General features: G+C 39.3%; 1 protein-coding gene across 2 annotated transcripts in view; it reads left to right on the top strand.

Annotated features, from left to right (window-relative positions):
• MICAL3 (microtubule associated monooxygenase, calponin and LIM domain containing 3) overlaps positions 1 to 22,382 on the top strand; it is a 164,534-nt gene that overhangs the window by 64,985 nt on the left and 77,167 nt on the right. For both annotated transcript variants that reach the window (XM_019515564.1, XM_019515561.1), the window contains one exon: positions 18,699 to 18,894. In XM_019515564.1, coding sequence (XP_019371109.1) covers positions 18,699 to 18,894 — 196 coding nt within the window. The remainder of the gene's footprint in view (positions 1 to 18,698; positions 18,895 to 22,382) is intronic.

The following is a 22,382-nucleotide window of genomic DNA, read 5'->3' as shown; positions in this document are numbered from 1 at the left end:
TTTCTGCAATTGCCTTTGTGCCAAAATTGCTGTTGCCAACAAAGAAAAAAAATCCACTTGCTTTTCAACTGTCTCTTCCTTTGATAATCTGTAACCATTGTCTCTTGAATTTTTTAAATATGATTTACAGTTTTTTATGTAGTTTTAATATGCAAGTGTTGTTTCTCTGTTTGTTCTAAAGGTCTGTAAGAATTTATTTCCCAACTTTTAGTACCCTCTCAGATGGACTTGGAACAGTCTCTTCCCAGGCAGGACGCATGATAATGATTCTTTCGATATCTTTGGGCAGACAAGTAGGAGATTCTGGGGTAAAATGTTTCCTAGAGTAGGCTAGCACTTTGTCAGTAAGCTCCTTCCTTTCCTACACGCATCAGAGGGTTCAGATAGGAAAGGCCTTATAGGGAAAATCTCATCTGATGCTTGACAACATACAGTACTAACAGATTCCATGATATTTAAGATAGTTGTTGAACTTAATGAAAGACATGTTGGGACACAAAATACAAACTACAGTGAGCAGCACTTGCATGCAACAGGTAAGGGAGAGAGGTAAAATCTGCCTGCCATATAGCTCCATGAATGGAGACTGGCTGCATATAACTATAGGAATACAATAAAAACATGCTGGAAGCCCACTCATGTACATGCTGTGTGTACAGTGAGTGCAGGACAGCCCTTTTGTATGGACTCTACATAGTCTTCTCTACACAACAAACAAAGTTTGGCTCATATGGACAGCTCTTTTGATGATTTCAGGAGTGAGAAATGGATGGCTGTTTCCTATGAACCTCTTAATGCATAGGGACTTCCCTTGCCATCTTTTTACACGTGCAGCTTTTCATGGTCCCTTGTGAACACACACAGACCTTGCACAGAATCTCGCTTGGGTGTGTAAATAAAGTACAAATGAGTTGTGTGTAGTTGAATGTGCTAGTGGACTTTGCTTATATAAGTTGTCCACATGCCATTTTGCCTAAATTGTCCATGCCTTACTTGTGAACTCAGTTCACACCAACAGAACCCTATTTTCTCATACAGAGGAATTCACCTACACCAGAACCCTGTGTTTGTAGGTAATTGTATACAATCATGAGCAAAGTCAGTGTTGGTTTGGTTTAGTTTTTTGTTTTGTTTTGAAAATTTGGCCCCATTTGCTTTTCAGTTTTAAACTTTAAAACATGTTAGTACACCAGCTGTAGCAACCTTATGATAGTGTTCTGTTTGTCACTTGCATTTTAAACCACCTTCTTTAAGCATACCAGTCTCTAAATCAGTTTTTAGAAACTGCCTAAAGTCCTTGCTTCAGCACGCACTATCAATACGGGTACATCCAGATTTGAGGCAGGGTTCAGAAGAGGACTTCCTCTGCTTTTTTGCCTTAAACTTTTACTGGAGTTGGGAGGAGTAGTAGTATTCTGCATTTTTACACATTTGTGTAGAATCCTTCTCTGGGGTTCTGTATACTCAGAAGCTGATGTAGTTTTACCCTTTTCTTCAACCTACATGAATGTAAACTTCAGAGTAATGCCCCATATTTCTGGAAGCTGAGCAGGATATGGATTGAATGATTAGAACCAGGTCCCTGATCAGTAAATCATGTTCTCCTCCTGTAGTTGGGTCTGTTCTCTTTTTAGGATGTGTGCCAGACTGTTCCTAGTCCATCACATTCCTTTTCAGTGTTCTTATCAGGATTTGTTTGAGGAGAGATTGCCAAGGGAGAGCAGGTCCACCTACAAAAAAAATCTGAAGAGAGGAAAGGGGTACATAGCACTTAATGTCCAAAATATGTTAAGAGGTACTAACATAAGGGTGGTAGAACTAAATACAAAAAAAGCTATTGGAGATGAGGCAAAATATGCCAAAATGCTGCAACTGGTGTTTTTTGCTCAGAACGTGATCCTGCTGAGAATACTGTCCTTGGGAGAAGGAGGGCTCCCAGCTCTGTCCTTCTCTTTAGCTTTCAGACCTGTAGGCTTGTTCCACTGAATGACTTGTTTATTTTTGTGATTATATGTGTTTTCTGAAAGATGATGTGAATCTTTCTGGGTACTTTCAAAAACTGCATGAAACGTTTGTTATGCCTTAGGAAAAGAGATGTCAAATCAAAAGAGACATTGCTGCTTTTTGACTTCCTGAGAAATCAAGGAAGTTTTTTCTCTTTGAAAAAAAGAATCTGATGACTATCTCCTGGGTGCTGGGCTTCACTCAGTGGAACTGGAGTTTACATGAAACTAACTTTCTTACGAAAAATGATTGAGTGAGATTATCTGTGCCCAGAAAGGGTCCACATGTCCACTTACAGCTGCTTTAAATTTTTTAATTTATGAAATTATTTTTAACCTGTTTTGTTTTGGGGTGTGTGTCTTTAAATTATGTAATTTCTGGTTTATATGTTGTTGTGAATTTAATTCAATATTTGTTGACATGTTCAAGGGAATAAATACCAATCAATCTTCAGGTTTCTGAGTTTTTCTTTTGCATTCCCTCCTTTGTTTCTGGCAAAGGAAAGGGCATGGGGAACAACCTTTTGGCGGGAGGAGATTGAAACAAATAGACCTAGCAAACTGAAATACCTAAGAAGTGATAGGGGAAGCCCCATCACGTATACCATTTATAACTGGAAAGTACTAAAGAAAAATTTAGAGAGTAGTCGTGAAGTGTCAGGAGATGGATTTGATGAGCAGCATGTTTTGTGTATATTTACTCCTGAATTCCATTATCATGTTAGTCTTTTTACTGCACACCTTTTATACAGAGGTAGAGAGTAATACATACTTCTGTAGAAAATATGTCAAAACTGCTGGAATTAAAAAATCTGAGATGCCCTTCTAAGGTCTGCTTTGGATGAATGGGCTCAACATAAATGGTTTTTATTCCAACTGATCTTTGCAGCAGTGGGAAAATGTTTCATTAGTGCTTCCCAGCATTCCTTCTAACCCAGTTACTCAAGCCTTGTATCCTGTATCCTACCAAGCTGTCAGCTGCCAGTATTTGTGGCACTTGACAGTAACACCTAACTGTCATCCTGACAGTTGGTAACTGGGTTGCTGTCTCCTGCTGTGACAAAGATCCAGTGAAAAAATAGAGCAGCTTATGTTTTTATGAATTTACAAAGGGAGCTAGCTGTCAAAGCCAGTCAGTATTTAGATTAAATAACCTCGAGGGTCCATTTATGAATCTTTTTTTCATTGTTTAAAATGTTTTTAAGGTGAGGAGTCAACCTGTGTCATCAGTGGTCTTTTTCTTCTTTCACCCTTTCTCCTGCTGAAAATAGTCCTGTGATGTCCTGACTTCCACCAACACGGTGAATTGAAGTTTTGCACTGAGTTGTTTTGATGCTGTCAAGCATGTAAGGGATTAGTCTATTTTAAGAATCCAATCTGTCCCCTCCCTTCCATGCTACTTATTACATCATTGGCAACTGAAACTGAATAACAGCAGATGGCTTGGGGGATTCTAGTTGTGGAGGGGACATCATGTCTGCTGTGCTGGTGGTAGCATAGGTGGTGGAGAGCCAGGCCTTGGTCCCCCCAACACCTTTCACACCAGCCAGTGATGGCAGCAACAACATGATGCTGCCATCCTGCAGTGCCCAGCGCTGCTTGGCGTGCAGCCACTCTGCCGCCTTGTACAGCACTAGCACTGTGCAATGGTTCTGTGGGAGGGAGGGCTGGGGGTCAGGTGGGGCTCAGCCTCTCCAAATAATATTTTCCCCCACTGCTTATGAGGTGGTAACCAGAAGAGTTTAACCTGCAAATAGGTTTAAACCTTTAAATGTTATAAATAGAATGTGAAACTAATCTGTGAAATTTCTGTTGGGAAATAGAAGCATTCCATGCTTTAAGAATCACTTTTTGATCTCTTCCAGCCATATTGAAACCCTGTATTATGCACAGATTAATGTGGTAGGAAAAGAATTCAGAGCCAGCTGGAGGGCAACAGGGTTCCTGGATCTTTTCTGGGACATTTTCAAGTGATTTGGATTCTCTCTTCTCCCCAGAGGATCTGGATCTCTTTAAACTGTTTCTGTTGCTATACTCTTCTCCTTTAGCTCCATACTAAGCAGCTATGCTTTCCATAGGATTGTTTCCCACATGGGTGATACCTGTTATGAAACTGCCTGTCTTCCCTTTTTCTCTTATTACAGAATGACAGGTTATTCTGGAGAGCTGTTTTAAAGGAAGTACCTTAGGAAGGGAGAATCTGAAATGGATGTGTTCTGAAAATTATCCACAGGTGTTCATTGTAAATTATTATGTGAGGGGTGTCACCTAATAGCATCAATGTAGCAAAAGGATCAACTTGGAGGCTGGTTTCATCCCTTCTAGTCTGTCCTCTTGGGATCAACCACTTGCTTCAGGGGTTTCAAAACCTGTTGTGGCTGATCTCATCCCCATTACAAGTTAGGTCAAATGTTCTCTCTGCTGCAAAGGGACAAAATATTTTCACATAAACTACAGGAGCATATGTTTGTTTTATGGGATAATTCCCAGAGACAGTGTCCTATTTTTCTGTGAGGTCTCCACAGATCTTTCTCATTTTCCACTGTTTCCCCTGTGATTTTTTTTTTCATTGTAATTGTATTGCTGTTATCTTAGACTCCTGGCAGTCTTAAAAAAAAACAAAAAAAAACCAGCCCAAAACAACACGCTTTACCAGAAGAAGCAGCATGTTAGTTTGACTGGACTGTGCAGCATCTGTATAGATTGGGTGCTTCAGCAGGGCTTTTGGTGCTTTTATCTAGTGCCGATTCAACCAGCTGTTAGATAAAAGTGCCAAAAGCACCAGATCTATACAGACATTAGGCAAGCCAAGTCTAACTAACGTGATGCCTCTTCTAGGCATGCACTGAGCTTGGCGCACAGAACTTAAAGTAAAGCACCATAGGGGGTGGGGGGGGTTCACATCTGCAAGCAGGCCTAGTGCATGATGAAAATTGTGCTCTAAATTTTGCCATGATGGAGAGGTAGAAACATTCCAGAGAATGTTTGTCCCCTTACAAATTTGCTCCTGGTTTAGAAATCCTGTTTTATAAATGAAGCAAAAGATCTCACTTCTTACCAAGTTCCCTATCCCTCCTTACATCAGTCTCTCCACAACGTGGGATGGACTGTTACAACTATTTATTAGTGAAGAAGAAACCCTGTGTACTGTAACTAAATCCCAAAGAATCAAGCTATCGGAGATATCACTTCTGTTAAACTGTTCTACAAATGGATCAGTTAATCTAGGAATGAGGGAAGAGAGAAAGTGGAAAACTTGGGTGTACCAGACCTACCTCCTGGATCTACAGTCCTATAAAGAGAACACATTGAATGTTAGTGCAAGAGCAAGGCACATAATGAGCTTCCAGTTGATAGTACCTATCTCACTTTAAAGGGCTATATTAAAACTTGACATACCTGCTCAGGCAGGTAAATGGTACCTTCATTTTATAGACAACTCACCACACAGTTCGCTGACTTGTTTCAGGTTACAGGGAAAATAATAGACCCAGTAATAGAACAGCAAAGTCCTGCTTCCTAATTCTGTGTAATAATTGCATTGTGTTATCCCTGCTTCATGAATGACCTGGTCTTGGAGTAGTCACCCAAATGGGATAAACTCCACAGAAGGTAATTTGTAGCATTAATCTCTTGCTGAGGTTAAAAGCGTGGGGAGATAAAATGATGTGTTCATGTTGATACAGCTGAAAGACCTTGTTAAGCATCTCTCATCCCCTGTGCTTAGTTACTAGAGTGATCTGTAATGAGTCCTTAGTGGTACTGGCTACTTGACATTCATTTGCTGAACTTGAAAGCTGGGCTTCATTACAACCCCCTCCCTCCAAAAAAAACAAAAAACAAAAAACCAGACAAACCAAAACCCTACTTTGAGCCACATTTTCAAATTGAGGTGCCTACTACTAGGTTTCTAAGTCTCAGTTTAGATTCATAAGTAAAAAGTTCTGACTCTTGACACACTGAGCCATCAGCAACCTCACAGAAGTCAATAGGAACTGAGCAGGCGCAGCTCCAGGAGGGGTTGTGGTGGCATGGCTGCACCCTGCCTTTTGGATCATGCTACAGAAGCAGCAGGTGGGGACTTTAAATCTCCACAGCAGGTGATAACCTCCTCTGCTCTCAGCATTCACTCTGTCCCTTTCTGTGCTCTGAAGTATCTCCTCTTCCCTGCCTGCTGCTGCCACTGCCCCCAGCTGACCAGGGTTCAGGGGGAGCTCCATAGTTGTTCCTATCCTACTCCAGCCAAGCTGTGCAGGGAGCCAGGGACAGCAATAGCAGTGATGGTGGATTCCCTTTCCCTGCCAGGTCACCCTGGGTTTTCTGTACCAGTCCTGGAGCTGGCATGGGGAGGGGAAAACAGTTTTCTGCTGTGCCTGTCTCCCATGCAGTCAGTCCCCACAGCATGGGTGAGGAGTGGCTGGGACAGCAGTGATGGTGGGCATGTCTCCCTTACCCACAGCCAGAGGTGTTAGTAGAGAGGGCAAGGGGAGGAATGGGAAGAGAGGTGCCCCTAAGCATGGAAAGAAAGGGAATAGGTGTTGGGGGATAGTTACCTGATTGGGGGACTTTAAAAAGTGCCTAGCCACTGCTCCCACAACATGTTCTGGTGCTTTGTGCAGGTAAAAGGCTGGGAACAGTGGCTGCAGCCCCTGCTTTAGCATTGGTTGATGCTCCAGCATTGGTTGCTGCTCCTGTACACCCCCTCTTTAAAATCCTAGATTCGCCTATTGGGATATTCAACAGTATTTGGAATATTAGGCCATTTTTCTGGAACATCCCTAAATAGGGATTTGGAAGCTTACCTTTTAAGTTTGAAAGGGTTGGAATAACCTTGACCAGATTTTTTGGTCATGGACCCCAAAAAACTGATTTTTTGAGTTTTGGCTCACTCTGCCAACTGAAGGCTGGATTGAAACACTTTTTTTTTCCGAGAGAAAGAGACATTAATATAAACATTTCCATTTGTCGTAAACAAAGCTAGAAGAGTGGAAGAGGTCTGGTGTATACAAACTGTTTCAAATCTTACCCCTGCTAACTGGCCAAGCCAGATATGGTAGAGAACAAACTATATGCCATGAATTCTATGTTTCTCTCTAGACCTGCAGCTTTGTTATCGAGAGCCCAGCAACAGTGAAGAGGAGATACAAAATTAATTCTCTTTTTTCTTAGAAAATTTCTCCAAATATATGTTCTTATCATGTGTAAGTAAGTACATCTGCCCTGTGTAGCAACTGAAACACCCAGAGATCCCTTCATCCCAGTTCAGACATATTTGGCCATGTGAGGAAAAGTAGCGTAAAAAAGGAAATTCAAAATACTGGTTGTAAAGTGCAGAAGTAATAAGGGGAAAAAATCATTACATGAGACAATTGAGAGAAATGGTCTGAAAAGTGGGGGGGCAGGGAGTGAAAGCCATAGTTATAGTATCTGTCATTCATTTCTTACCATGGTGAAGCATGTTTTAAGACAGAAAAAAATAATCAGCCTTCCATATAGAAGGGGGACCTGTACCATGGCAGATCGATGCATGTATCATCACCTGCCAGTAACTAAACAAAACTTAAAGTATAGAATAATCAACAGTTTGTGAAACTGAGAAAAGTCTGGAGGAAAGTCAGAATATTCTGGTAAAAAAACATTACTAGTGGCATAAATCAACTGGATGAGAGCATTCCATCAAAATCTTTCCATAGGAAGTTTCCACTGCTTCTGGACTCCTATCACGTGTTTCGTTCAGTAGAAATACTTTCTGATCCTTCCTTGTTTTGGACTTCATAGACTTCTTCAGAGGAAGCATTGCATAGTCATTCATTGACCCTGTTGGCATGGTCCTCAGATTTCCAAAATAATCAATGTAGTTGTTGAGTTTTGAAAGTGAAATAATCTGGGATTTGGTCATACTGCAAATATGGTCGTATTTTTCTTGAACAGATGCAAAGATTAGCAAGCACTTCCATTCAGCATTCTGTTTAGTTATTTACATTTTGCCTCAAAAATGTGTTTAGTCTGAATTTCCCTATACTTACTGGCATCCCAAAAGCCAGCGTTTATTTTATGGAAATTTTCATGAGTCTTGGTTGGTTGGTTCAGAAGTTATCCACATGTTTGGGGTGATCTTAAATTCTTTTAGGTCCGCATAACACTGCTGCAGAGTGTACGTTTGTTTAGTGTAACGTCAAATTTGATATGTGCCTTATCTTTAATGAGTAAGTGTCTTTTATGAAAAATTGTGTTTGAAATTACAGTGGTTTTCAAAATTCTAGGGCGTTTCAGAAAACTAGTCACAAGGTATGAAACACTGCATGTTTGCAGGTGTTAGGTAGTCATTTGCTCCAAAATCTAGGAGAACAATATCGAAGGTAGCCCCTTGTTAAGAGCACTCTGCATTGTAGCAGTTGCTAATGGTATAATGCAGACAAAGTTGTGTCATATCTAAGTCCATCCTGGAATGGGTTGATTGTGGAAATAGTGCTAAATTGCAATTGATGAGACGACCTAGATTTGTATGGATGGTTTCATCAGAATAGAAGAACTAAGTTATGGATCTGATTATTACTTTAATTGGAGACCAAAAACATGATTTTTTTTTAAGGCTTTTGCTTATCTGTAATTCTTAATGACTTTATTTTTGGTACTTTAGATCAAAATATTTGCCAAGAACCCAGACGACAATTCCTGAGAGAGAAAGCAGACATGCCTTTTATATTAATAGTTTCACGACATACTTTTGGATGAAAATATTCAGTTCTTTGCTGGAAAGCACTACTTGCACATTTAGAAATACTCTTGATAATTTTATGTATCATGGTAGCCTGACTAATTCAGTGAATGTATAATTTAATAAAATTTTTGGTAGCAGTAAAATTAAAAGTTACAGGCAGGGGGACAGGAGCAAGAAATGAACACCAAATGCATGAATCTGTAGTTGTAGTGATGCAGTAGGCCAGACACGGGAGAATTCCATTATAATATAATTACAGTAATTCTTTTTAATAAATATTACATCATAAGAATCATGGAAAGAAGGTATATGAACAGAGACCCCAGTGTGTTAAAAATGAAGCATCACACCTATGCTTTCTCTCTGCTTTGTTTTTTTCAGTCCACTATTTCTGCTATGGGTAAGTAGGGTCCCTGGTGGCTCTTTGAGATAGGATAGTTTAAACAGCTGGCAGTACAGAACTCGGGCCTTTAAAGCAATGCTTATCTTTAGCTAAAAAAAATTTTGCTCTCTTCCCATGCTTCAGTTCCTTTTGGGAAATTAAAACTACCTGACAACAGGATGCGGATGTTCAAACCACTGTAGAGAGTTCAGGAACCCAGAGGATACCAATACAATTTTAAAAAAAAATGGTGAATTACTTGTTTGACAGCAGAATAGATTTTTATACCTTTGAGAGTGCCTAAATCAGATATATAGTATGAACTTTCCTAAGCCCAACCTCATTTCATCAGATTCTGTGATTTGTTACCATCTATGCTACATCCAAGGTTTATGGGCATATTAGAAATTCATGATTTACTTGAAGAAATCGCCTAAATGTTATGGACCTCACCTTTTGTAATGTTTTGTAATGTGCTAACAATCAGAAATAAAACTGAAATTGTACAAATGCTAGGATTTTCTTCCGAAAATCCAGTGGGGGAAAACCAGTTTTTGTACTGCTCTGAAGCGTGGATTAGATGACCTAATGTCTTTTTTTCTGTCTCCAGCCCTGGAGTCTTTCCAGGGGTCAAAACAGCTATGTTCCTGAATTATTCTCTACCACTCTGAAAGAGTAGGCAGTCTTTCTGTATAGTTAAACAAGTACACGCACTGAGCCTTAACTTTCCATTACTTTATAAAAATGTTTGGCACTTTACATCCTCAGAGCTTCAGCATAACTTCATGCTGCAAGTCTGTGGGTGGGTTTTGGCTTTTTTTCAAGTGACAGGAAAAAGTTAAAGGTGACCCTCAAATAAAACTGATATAACTATATTCACTTCAGGAATATAGTCTGCATATCTTTAGTAAGAGAATGAAGACAGGCACTCCTTTGAATCAGTAGTCTGTTTTTCAGGCTTTGTTTCACCTATGCCTTTAGAAGGCAATATGAGGTATTGAGTCAAGGAAGATTCCTTCTTGTAAAACCTCTTGGACAGCTTTGGAAATAGTGCTCGTTCTTTAACACCTCCATAATGCAGGTCTCAGCATAAAGGGATCTCTTATTAAACTCCTTCCACCATTGTAATCCCCAATGCTCATTTCTCTAAATGTGCCTTTTCCTGATGTACCAGGAATCTTTGCTTGCACAACAGCTTGAGAAACACTGAGCTGTGACATGCCAGTTACAATTTGAGTGTTGACATGTTGGGCACTGGGTGGAAAACACTCTCATCTTATTGGCTATTCCAAGTTTACCTTTCTATGCTGGGAAAGACCTTTTATTTTCATTTTATGTTAAAAGCCAGAAGAGACTGGAGGCAATTATGATTCACTAGTTTTATCTCCTGTATTACACAGGATTTTCATGGGTAAATTCAAACGCAGTAACTTTGGTTCAGTAGAGCATATCTTTTAGAAAACCATCCAGGTTTAATTTTAAAAACTTGAAATGAAGAAGAATCTGCGGTTTCATTCCTCTTGTTCAGCATGGTATGCATTTTTTGTGCAGAATGCTGAGTATTTAAAAAATGACTGAAGAATTTTAGATGCTGTCCATTGAGATATTCAGCTTGCAAACTTCCACTCATTTTGAATCCTGTATGTGGTATTCTTGATATTCCCATATGACTTTGTGCTTCTTATCCCAACTCCTTGCATTTCAAGTTTTTGTATTTAACAGAACCTAAGCTTCATCAGGAAACCGCAGTAGCCAGCCTCATTGTGGACATAACTGTCTGGCATAATAAGTAAAGGAAGAAGAAAAAAAAGTTTGGGGAGACAAGTCAGAATGACATAGGTACTTGGTGTTCATTATACGTTGCGATTCAGATAAATGCATCGGCTCCTTTATTTAAGCAATATCTGTATCACTCATTTCTATCAAAATATGTAGGCTTTAAAGCTGTGCTATTTACGGTTCAATGGAACCTACAGCATATGCACAATTTTGAAATGTGGGAGTTGGCCTGCATGAAGAGAGAATGTGCAAGAACTCACTAAACCCGCTGAGCTCTTTTTCTAAACAGTTTCTTACAGGTCCTTAAGAGAAGTTATGACTTGCTCTTTTACCCATTTTCTCCTTCAAAGTCTTTGTCTTGTTCATCCAACTTTAAGATGGCACTTCGTGCAGGATTGAACCTTGTTTTATGGCTTTGTCTGGGATGCAGTGCACTCTAGGATATTAAGCCTCAGGTCTTAGGTCCTAGGTCTTGGGTATAGTTGGAGGAAGTATTGGGGGGAAGGGGAAGGGATTGCTAACTGAATCTGTCAAGACAGACCAGTAAGGCTTAGCCAACTGGCAGTGGTTAGAAAGGCATCTGAAAAAAGTGCCAGAAAATCTCACAAAATAAGATTTGATACTGAAATATACAGTTTTTTTTTTTTTTTAAATAAGGATTTTAGTAGATACTTCTACCATGCTCCTTCACCCTCAGAAATCCATGGTGAGCTGCAGACAAGCTTGAGAAATTTCACCCCAGAGGATGATACCTATATTTAAAATGCCTGAAAATGGAGACTTACCTCTCTCTCTCTCTCTCTCTCTCTCTCTCTCTCTCTCTCTCTCTCCATTCATTTCTAAGCTGAAATTTTATTAATAAATTCTGTGCACGCTGTATTATTTAAGTGCCTGGAAGAGGGTCACATGTTCCTTCTCTATTGCGTATCACCTTTAATATTCTCTTGTTGCCTTAGTTTTGATATTTTTATTTACTAAAGAAGAAAAAAGCCCAAGCAGGATCTATTCAATTTCAGGTTTTAAATTGTATAACAATTCAAGGAATTCCGAATGAAAAATGTCATAGGAAGTATATTGATCCCTTCTCTCTTGTGCGTATACACTCCTGTAGATAGCCTTGTTTGTATTATAGTAGCTCTCAGGCCTCAGCTGAGATTGAGGGACCAGTTATGCTAGGCATAGTATTGAGAAACATATTGAGAGACAGGAGGATGGGGAAGCTTCTCAAGCCCCAGCAGCAGTAGCAATTGTTTCTAAAATAAGAGGATAGGAAGGAAAGCTTTCATGCAGAAGAGTAAGGCAAGGGGCACTTCAGCACTGGAATGTTATCTCTGGATGCAGGGCTGTTTACAAGAGTTAGGCTGCGTCAGCGGTGAGATAAATAAGGAGCTCTGGCAGCTTTCACACAACAGCTAAGCAACCTATTCTGTTAGGAAAAACAGTTCCCTTGGGATGATCTATGTACTGTTCATAGTCAGCAGCTCTTCTAAAATACAGAGCCATTGAGTCAGGTCCTGAAAATGTTTTTCCTATTTAGGATGTCATTTTTAGATTTTTGAGCTGATTCCTTGATTGGGTGACAAGCTACTTCTAGCATTCAGGTGCCTCCCAGTGTTTTTTTGGTTAAAGACATATTTTTCTTTTTATTTCATCATATGCGGTTTCATTGGCCCCTTTCTATCAATTTGTGAGCAGCTTCTAGTTTTACTACATTGAGTCTATGTACATCATGCAGCTGTTGTTCAGGGGGCAACATGTAGTGGTAGGTGGGGGTTAATCAATGTGCTCCTTACAAGGGTATTCTACAGGTACTACTATAGAGTAGCTATATGCTTGTTTGTGAGCAGGATCTTCCTCTACTGATGTCTTGAACAGCAGCCCTGTTATCTTCAAGTACTCTATGGCAGTTTTTTTAAAACTGGGGCATACCATGGCTTACCAAGGAGTATGTGCCTAAATTTTAATAATGGTGGCGTTATTTCTTCTCGGTCAACACAAGGTGAGTAATGGCATTGGCACACATTGACATCTGTGACATTAGTGTCAGGTGAAGAGGCAACAAGCAGCAATACTTCGCAGGTAAAGGGGTATGTAGCCAAAAAAAATTGAAAAACCACTGTTCTGTGGGAACCATTTACTGGAATAGTGTGTGTCACTAAGAAAGAGATGTCTGGGGAAGGTTTAAATTTTCTTTTCTCTAGCATTGCAGACCCTAGTGAACCAGGAGTAATCTTGGCAATGTTATTAATCTACTGAATTGAGCAAACTGGCCAGCAGTCATCAATCTAGCTCCACCTTTTTTGTAAGAAAGCAAGTGTAAGCCAAGCTGCTTGTATTAATGGCAGCACTCCTAAAGCTGTGAAGTAGCAATTTTCCTTCTCTATTTAATGATGCAGACAGCTTGGAATCAGTTAATATTTGTACATTTGTGTTTAATTGGCAGGTTTGACACTGTTTTTATTGACATCCAAGGGGAGCCTGATAGTTTTTTAGAGACTAAAAACAAATTCTTGGTGCAAGGTGTGTCCAATTAGGGCTATCTACTAGAAGTCTGTATTCCAAGCTAGCAGTAAGCTGAGCTTCATAGATCCTATTCTCTAATAGAAAATTGTATTTTTCCTATGCAAAATAAAATGGAGGGTTCTGGCCAGTTGTTCTTCTGAATTTCATACCTATAAAGAATAAAATCAGTCTTACATTATTCCCAAGTGCGTCTGGGAATGTTCTTCCCACTTTCTTGAGATTTTATGGAGTATAACACATGTGAGGCACGCAGGTATACCTTATCTTATCTATACTCCCTTGTCATACAGCTTACACATAACTTTTATCCTTCTCTTATCATCTTTATTCTATAGACACTTCCACTGAGACGCTTCATATGTCCCCATATACTGTGGTAGGGTTGATTTTTAATTCTCCTTGCCCTATGCATGTTGGGGGGATAGGGTTATAGGTGCAAGTCTACTAACTTTTACCTAACACACATGTCTGGGGGTTGCTTACATGACTATCATTAGCCTGTATAAATGTCAGTTTGGTTTCCCCCTCTAAATGGGGAAGCTCCTACTATTTTTATCTCTGTATCTTTGCAGTGAAATTTTGTTTTTCTTAGTGGTCTTAACCATACTCTGAAAATAATTCTTCTTCTGAGGATCTGACAAGAATACCAAGGCTCTGAAGAAGAAAAAAGGGTGAAAAAACCTGTGGAGAAGCAATTCTTATCTTTCCTTCTTTTATCCTTTCTTATATCTCTGAACTACATGGCTGTATTGCAGAATAAACAGAGTAGGCAAAAAAGAAAGAGGACAAGCCAGAAATAGCATGCGAAAGCTGTACATGCTGGGAGTGTTGGATCTAACTAGAATACACTGTAATCTTCAAAGTCCAGTATGGAAAACTTGTTTTGTTAGAATGTACTATAGGCTTTACATGGTCCTTTTCCGTTATCCACAATCCATTTCACTTGCTGTCACCCAGGATTGGCAGATTAGCATTCCAGGTCAAATCCCTTGATGTTGAAAACTCAGAGCTGGAGAATGTAACACAGCTTACAAAAATAGCTTTGGTTGACATGGTATCACCATCTAGGCATCTCAGAGAATGAACTGAAGCATGAATCCTAGCCGTTAAACGGTTCAGTTCTGTTAAAAACAATTTTAAAATGCTGACATAATGTAAGACCTTTTTGCTGCATTAAAGGGTAGAGACCAAAACTATCCTTGGAAAGGCAGGACAGTGTTCTGACCTTTGAGTAGGTTTATGTGGTTTAGATCATGTAGCGATATGGTGATCCCTACCCACTTTCCATTGGACACATTTGCAATGTAAAAGATCCTTGTCAAATTAGAGAGAGAAATACTGGCAGAAATTATCACTATGAAGTTTTTTATTATAAAATGAAAACTTCATCATTTTTACAAAACAGAAGCAAAAATCTAACATCCAGAGACCTGGAGTGTTCCACCTTTGCTCCATCCAGCCTTTTGTTTGAGCTGAATTTTCATACCTGGAAAACAAGTTCCCCGCAACAGAACTGCTTAGCCAGGAGATTCATAGATGTTAGGGTCAGAAGGGACCTCAGCAGGTCATCGAGTCTGACTCTATGCCTTAGGCAGGAAAGAGCCCTGGTGTCAGATGACCCCAGCTAGATGCTTGTCCAGTCTCCTTTTGAAGACCCCCAAAGTAGGGGAGAGCAGCATCTCCCTTGGAAGCCCATTCCAGATTCTGGCAACCCTTACTGTGAAGAAGTTCTTTCTAATGTCCAGCCTAAATCTGCTCTCACTCAATTTGTGGCCATTGTTCCTAGTTACTCCAGGGGGTGCCCTAGTAAATAGAGCATCTCCTATTCCCTGCTGCCCTCCTCTGATGAATTTATAGGCAGCCACAAGATCACCTTTGAGCCTTCTCTTGCGAAGGCTGAAAAGATCTAGGTCCCTCAGTCTCTCCTTGTAGGGCCTTGCCTGAAGGCCTCTAACCATACGAGTAGCCCTCCGAGTAGCCCTCCTCTGAACCCTGTCAAGATTCTCTGCATCCGGCTTGAAGTGTGGCGCCCAAAACTGGACGCAGTACTCCAACTGCAGTCTGACCCGTGCCGCATAGAGGGGAAGCATCACCTTCCTAGACCTGTTTGTTATGTATCTGCTAATGCATGATAAAGTGTGGTTAGTCTTGTTGATCACTTTGTCACATTGACAACTCGTGTTCATCTTAGAGTCAGCTATGACTCCAAGATCTCTTTTTGTTGCTGTGCTGCTGAGATGGTCATCCCCCAGCCTGTAAGTATGTTGGTGGTTCTTTTTTGCCCAGGGACAGCACTTTGCACTTGTCTTTGAACAGCATCCTATTTCATTCTGTCCATTTTTCCAACCTGTTCAGATCCGCCTGGATCTGTTCCCTACTCTCTGCTGTGTTAACTTTGCCGCAAAATTTGGTATATGCATTCCATCAGCCTTTACATCTTAGCAAAAAAGAAAATTTATACCCTGCTTGCCATCAGACAACTTGGAAGTATGTAGACTGCTTGAACTTTTATTTGAGCTTAATTTGCATAAAAGGAACTTTTCTACGCAGGGGAACCTATAACATCTTTTTATTCTCCTGTGCAATTTTAAGTTTCATTTCTACCTGGGAGAAATGTTACAATCTGTGCATTCTCCTTTACCTGAGGAAGGGTGCGAAAGTCCAAAAGCTTGCAAGTAAAGGGAAAAAAAATTGCAACTTTTTAGTTGGTGTAATAAATAAAAGATACCACCAAGAGTTCTGAATATTTTTGCCTGTAGACTAACACAGCTAAAACCTGTATCTCTAAAAAAATATTTGAAACTTGTATACCAGTCAAAGGGATTCTTTCCTACAAGTTTTATTCCAAATAAATAATCACTTCATAAAGGATAGTGGGAATAACCAGAGAGTCTACAAGGAATTGAAAAAGGTTTTAATCAGCAAAGAAAGCTGTGTCCTGGAGATTGTGAGATTTACCAAAAGTCTTACGGTTAGACTTCATAAATGAAATTAAAGCAAATAGCAATGTATTCTTTAACCCGGTAAATAAAAGTAGCAAAAGGAAAGAGAAATGAGGATAGGGTTGACATTGAAGGTGCATCTCGATCATTGAATTACTATTTTGCCTGAGTTTTCAGCAGGGATGAACATGGAGGCAGAAGCAGTACATGATATAGAAATGATTGCACTTGGGTGGGAGGATGAACTCAAGCTTATCTGGAAGACTGAAGACCAGATAATATATATTCTAGAACATTTGAAGAACTGGCATATCAAATTGTAAATCCAGTAGGGGGGATTTTTATCAATCTGTCCAATTAAATGTCGCACCATAGGACTGGAAAATAGCAAATATAGTAGTCCTGTTTAAGTAAAGAGGAGAAAATAATGTCGGCAAGTACAGATCTGTTAAAATGATTTCAATAATATGAGTCTTTGAACAATTTTTCAAGGAAAAGAATAAATAAAGGTAGGAAGTACATAAAAAACAAGATAAAATACAACATAGGCTTACTAAGGGAAGTTGTGCTAGACCTATTTGATAACTAAGTCAACTAATTTACTAGGCAAGAGAGAGACAGCGGATTTAAAGCATTTAATCTAGTGTTGCCTGAGAAATTAGTAGTTAGATTAGGGTGATTTGGGTGAGTTCAGGCACTGTGTAAAGTACATAAGAAACTGGGTAATGACAAATGATGCTGAAAGGGGAAACATTGCATGATGTGCTACTGACAGAATTCCTCAAGAGTTGATTTAGAAATTAATCTTACGTAATATTTTGTTTAATGACCTTGACACAAAAAAGCAGAAGCATGCTAATGAAATTTTATGATGACACAAATTTGGGAGGCATCATCAACACAGAGAGGAGTTGGAGTTTCATACAGGAAAAACTGGGTTACAGTGAGAAATGGAGTGAAAAAAATGGGATAAAATTTTATAGTAAAAAGTGCCCTAAGGAACTAGTAACAAGAATCTGTTACAAACCGAGTGATCATTAGGTAGTAACTGGGAATAAAAAGATCTTGGTATATTAATGAATCACAAGATACTATGAGCCACCATGATGCAGCTGTGAAGTTGACAAATGTGTTCCTAGGATGCATCAGGTAAGGTGTTTTCTGCAAAAACAGGGAAGTATAAATGCCATTGTAGACAGATTGGTAGGTCTTCACCTCAAATGCTATGTACAGATCACCCATATAAAAACAATAGGAATTCAAGCTGGAGTGGGTGCAGAGATATGCTAGTAGGCTGATCAGAGGATTGGAGAACTTATCTTGAGAGTTTGCCTTGGCTGGTTTACCTCCATAAAAGAAGGCTGAGAAACAATGATTGCTCTCCGTAAATAAATTGGGTGTGTGGAAGGGGTAAAACCCCAGGAAGGGAAAAGAGCTATTTAGGATGAAAGCCAATGGTATAAAAATGAACAGGTGTAAACTGACTGTGAATGAGCCTAGGCTGGGAATGAAAACAATGTCTAACCATCAGGAGCCTGACATTTGGGAGTATCCTATCAAAAGGAGCAGTGGGGAAAGAAACCAAAATTTGGTTATAAGTTGAAACTTGATAAGTGTATAAACAGAGTTATAGAATATGATTTTGTGTGGTACTAGGGGACTGGGTTTGATAATGCAACAAGTATATATTCAGGTTTCATTTTCCTTTGTCTAAGGAAAATCAGGTTCTGACTGAGGTTCATTGGCTGAGGTGTGCATACGGCTCCAGCCTAGAATTATAAAAGGGGCAAGTCGGACCTAAATTGTGTTAACAGAGTTGTGGTTGAGGTTTTTGTATATATTTTGAGAGAAAGTATGGTTAGGTCCAGAGCAAAGGAGACCTGATGGTCCTCAGGGGCTGACTTTTCCCTAAGCAATAGCAGCCCTCCTGCTGCTGTCTTGAAGTGGCTTCAGTGGTAATAGTTCTGGCTTCCTGCAGCAGGAGTGTTCCCTTGTCTTCTTTAGTTGAGGCATTCCATATCTTTGGAGGAATAGATAAGTCCCCATGGCAAAGGCTTCCCTGTCCTTTCGTGAATATGGCCTTGGCTTTTACAACTAGAATATTCTTGTTTCTCCACAAAACCAGGACATGTAACATTTTGTTAGTGTCCATTGGCCAAAAGCAGTAACAACTTGTCCATTTTACAATACGACTTCCTTTCAAGTTCTCTCAGTAGTGGCTAACATGGTAACCATGTGAATTACTCTTGTGCCTTATTTTCCAGTGTTAGTCTTACACCCCAGCTCTGAAATTGCTTCCAAAAACTGTTTTATCAGATTTATTGTCTGTTCACTGGTTTGCTCTGTAGGTCCTAATGTAAATGGATTGGAGGAGCCCAGCCTTGCTAAACGACTACGTGGCACACCTGAGCGGATTGAGCTGGAGAATTATCGATTGTCACTCCAGCAGGAAGAAGAACTGGAAGAGGTTCCTGAAGAGACTCTGGCAGAACATAACCTGAGCAGTGTGCTAGACAAGGGAACAGAAGAGGATGTACCCAGCAGGTTAGCATGTATAATGCTTATGTCTTTATATCCCTCCCCCCCTGCACACGCCAGATTTGTCAGCTTGCTCCCACAGATTGATAATATATATGCAAAAACAAGGCTACCCTTTCTTGGAGGTTTGAGAGATGCATCAGGACTTGAATATTTGAGTTGTTTAATATTGTTCTTAAAAAGTTACCTATTACATTGCAGTTTCTCATTTTCAGTCTTAGAAGGAAAATATTTTTTGGAACATTTTAATTAAAAAATCTGTGTTGTTTCAGCAAGTAGAACAGATGATCGGGGGGAATATGTTTTCAAATACTGAGAGATGTTCTGCCTCTTGCACTCTAACTCAAAATCTGCTTTGGTTTAAAGCTTCAAGCGTGACATGCTTAATGCTGCCATGCTGTTGCCTGAGAGGATTTGGTTTGAAGTAATAGCAATGGCTGTTGTAAAACAGTAAACCCACTTGCAGATTGGTTCATCATTTGAAAGAAATGAAAGTGAGTGCAAGAGTCAGAAAGGTCACAGGCATAGACAGTAGAAATCTCAATAATTTTTGCAGCAATAATTTAATACAATAATAACCTCAATTATATGAGATGAAAGTGACCTCATTTGGAGTATTTGATAAATTAAAATTAAGCACATTTATAAATCTTTGTGGAATCAGGGTATCCTGGGTGAATAACTTATAGGACTATCGTAATTGCATTTTGAGCTGTTAGCAGCTGAATAGCCTTCCTGGATTTAAATTGGTCCAGTGCTGTCTGACCTTAAAAGATGGACAGTTGAGACCATATTAGCACATAGATGTCTGATAATAGCTGGTGTCCTGTTCATCTTCCTTTTTTTGTAATGGTAATGTTGTTTCTTAATTGTTATATTACTTCCTTAACAATATTTAATTTGTAGGTGTCTTGTTTTTTATATTTATCTAATAGCTTATTTGGATCTTCTTTGCAGTATTATGTGGTAGACTTGAGTTTTCTTCATGTTAGCTGTCCTTTCCTTTCTTCCCTGCCCCTCCCCCCCACATCCTGATTTAGTGCAGATTAGGCAAACAGTTTTCTGGGATGGCTTACACAAGAAAGATAGTACCCTAAGTAGATGTTTAGAGTGGATAGTAGGTTTCTAGCTAGTGTTGTTTTAACTAATTATAAAAATATTGACTTTGCTATTGATCTTAATACTGTAGATTTCATAGTTCTTTTCAGCCATGGATCACTAGACACTAATCAGCTTTCACTAGCTTTGAAGTCATTTTGTTTTTGGCCATGAATGCAGCAAATTACATAAATCAAGAATAGCTGGGTCTGGTCACTACTTGAGTAGGAGATCTCTAACAGGGGAAAAAGGAGTCAGTGGATTATGTATAAGTTTGGATCCTCAGGCAACAGTTTCTGTTTCATACCTTAGATTCGTATAATACTGTAGTTTCTTAGAATTTAAGGCTAGATTACCAGTAGAGTAGTATATTGTCAGGTCTTCTGCAAATCACGGGTCATTCAATTTCTCCATCTTCCTTCTAATTGGCTCTGGACCTTGGATTAGACTAAAGCATTTCAGCATAGGAATTGTCACAGGCAGAGAACAGAAGAAAGAAGTGCTACAAGTGCCTGAGGCCCCTGCAGTGGCATGCCATTGATTTGCTCCAATACTACTAGTAAGCAATTCACACTGTATGACACGGGAAGATAGAAAATCATCAAGACCTTAGCCAGTCTGACCTGAAGAATATTTGTTTCCAACTCCAGATCTGTCTATCAGTTTGAACATGTGAATAATAAATGTGAGCTGAACATCTGAGAGAGGGTTTGGTGCTACATCCTGTCTTCAGAGGAAGATGGGAAAAGAACAGAGTGCATCAAGCCAACTCTGTATTAAGGAGAAAAATATCCTTGAGACACCTACTGGCTAAAGCCCTGAAACATGAGATTTCATTACATTTGTTGTCTTAAAAGCCTCAGTGTTATGAGTTTGTTTGTTTTTTTTGAGGACAGTGCAGAGCTGCTTATTCTTCCTGTGCCCCATGAAAAAAGGGAATTCACAGGTAGCTCATAGTTTCAAGGACTCTGAGGTCTGGAATCGCAACCATCTCCACAGCACGTGGGCAAACCACTTAATTTCTGTTCTAGTACTTAATTAGTCTCATTCTTAGGAAGTTGTATTGTATGTCAAAAGCTGAATTTGTCTACCTTTGACTTGTAGTTACTACAACTTCTTATAACTTTGCCAGCCCAAATGAAAAGTTCTCTGATCGTAAGGCATGCTTTTCAGCCTCTAGATTATTTTTGTGGTGCTCCTTTGAACTTTTTTTGATACTTCCCCATCCTTCTTAAAGTGCAAATACAACAATGGATACAGTATTCTAGTAGCAATCTTATCAGCTCCGCCTACATAGGCAAGATCACTTTGCTACATCTATTTAGTATTCCCCTTTTTACTTGTCTAAGGATTACATTAGCTATTATGTTTGCACTGCTTCCTCCTTTCCCTCCATTCTTCTTCCCAGTGATGCCAGTTAAACAATATTTGTTTAAAGGAGTTCCCAAAGCTTTGGCCCTGATGGGACATTTCGAAGTGGCAGTCTTGGTTGGCAGGCCACATCAAAGTGCGTTGCAGGTCACACTTCGGGAACCCCTGATTTAAGTACTGTCAGGCCACATCAGAGGGGCTCACAGGCCACGCTTTGGGACCCTCTGGTTTAAAGTATTAAGCTTTGTAAAGAGTTTGGCAGTACTGATGTTACAGTGTAAGTTAAGATATGGTTTCCTTTTTCTTTCTCCTTTTATTGAACAATATTCATTGGTACTTTTTTTTTCATTTTAACTTGTAAATAAAATGAGTTTTTAGTAAAAAGTTTAAAAAAAATAATTCTTTTTAAAATGTGTAGAATCCAACCCTTACACAAAATTTGCACTTTAGAGAAATAAAAATAGCTTATTGGCAAAACAAAACAAAAAAACCCCAATTGCAATGTTCTCATCAGAATTTTATCATCAATGCTATAGACAAAAATCTAAATTTAATGTCTGGGCCCTACACTCCACTGTGAATGTCTGTCGTGACTATTAGGGATCCTGGTTTTCTCTGTTTAAAACCCCCCAATTCTCTGATTTAAAACCCTTAAAATACAAGTTTTTCCACAGTTAAGATAAAAGGCCACTATATATATAGGTATCAGTTGAATACAATGTTTTATTGATATATTTACAATTTTAAAGCAGTTGGGAAGCCTACCAGTGCTTCAGTCATTATAATAAAATAAATTCTAAATACCTATATATTTTGGCATTTGATTTTTTTTCTCATGGAAAATCAGAGCTTCCCCTACCTCCCAAGAAAAGAAAAATCCCCAAAACTGGTAGTGGGGCACAGTTTCCAAGAAGAAAAATTGTGACCTGGTATTCCTGTTGAAACAAGATGGAACAAATAATAGAAATTCTTCCAGAAACAAAAAATGGAGGGAGAAATTACAAGACCATAAGGAGCTGAGAGCT

This window comes from Gavialis gangeticus, unplaced genomic scaffold, assembly GCF_001723915.1.
Source record: "Gavialis gangeticus isolate Ggan-Ray unplaced genomic scaffold, GavGan_comp1, whole genome shotgun sequence".
Classification (NCBI taxonomy): domain Eukaryota; kingdom Metazoa; phylum Chordata; order Crocodylia; family Gavialidae; genus Gavialis; species Gavialis gangeticus.
The sequence above is the reverse complement of the archived record's forward strand: the minus strand, read 5'-3'. Positions and strand labels throughout refer to the sequence as shown.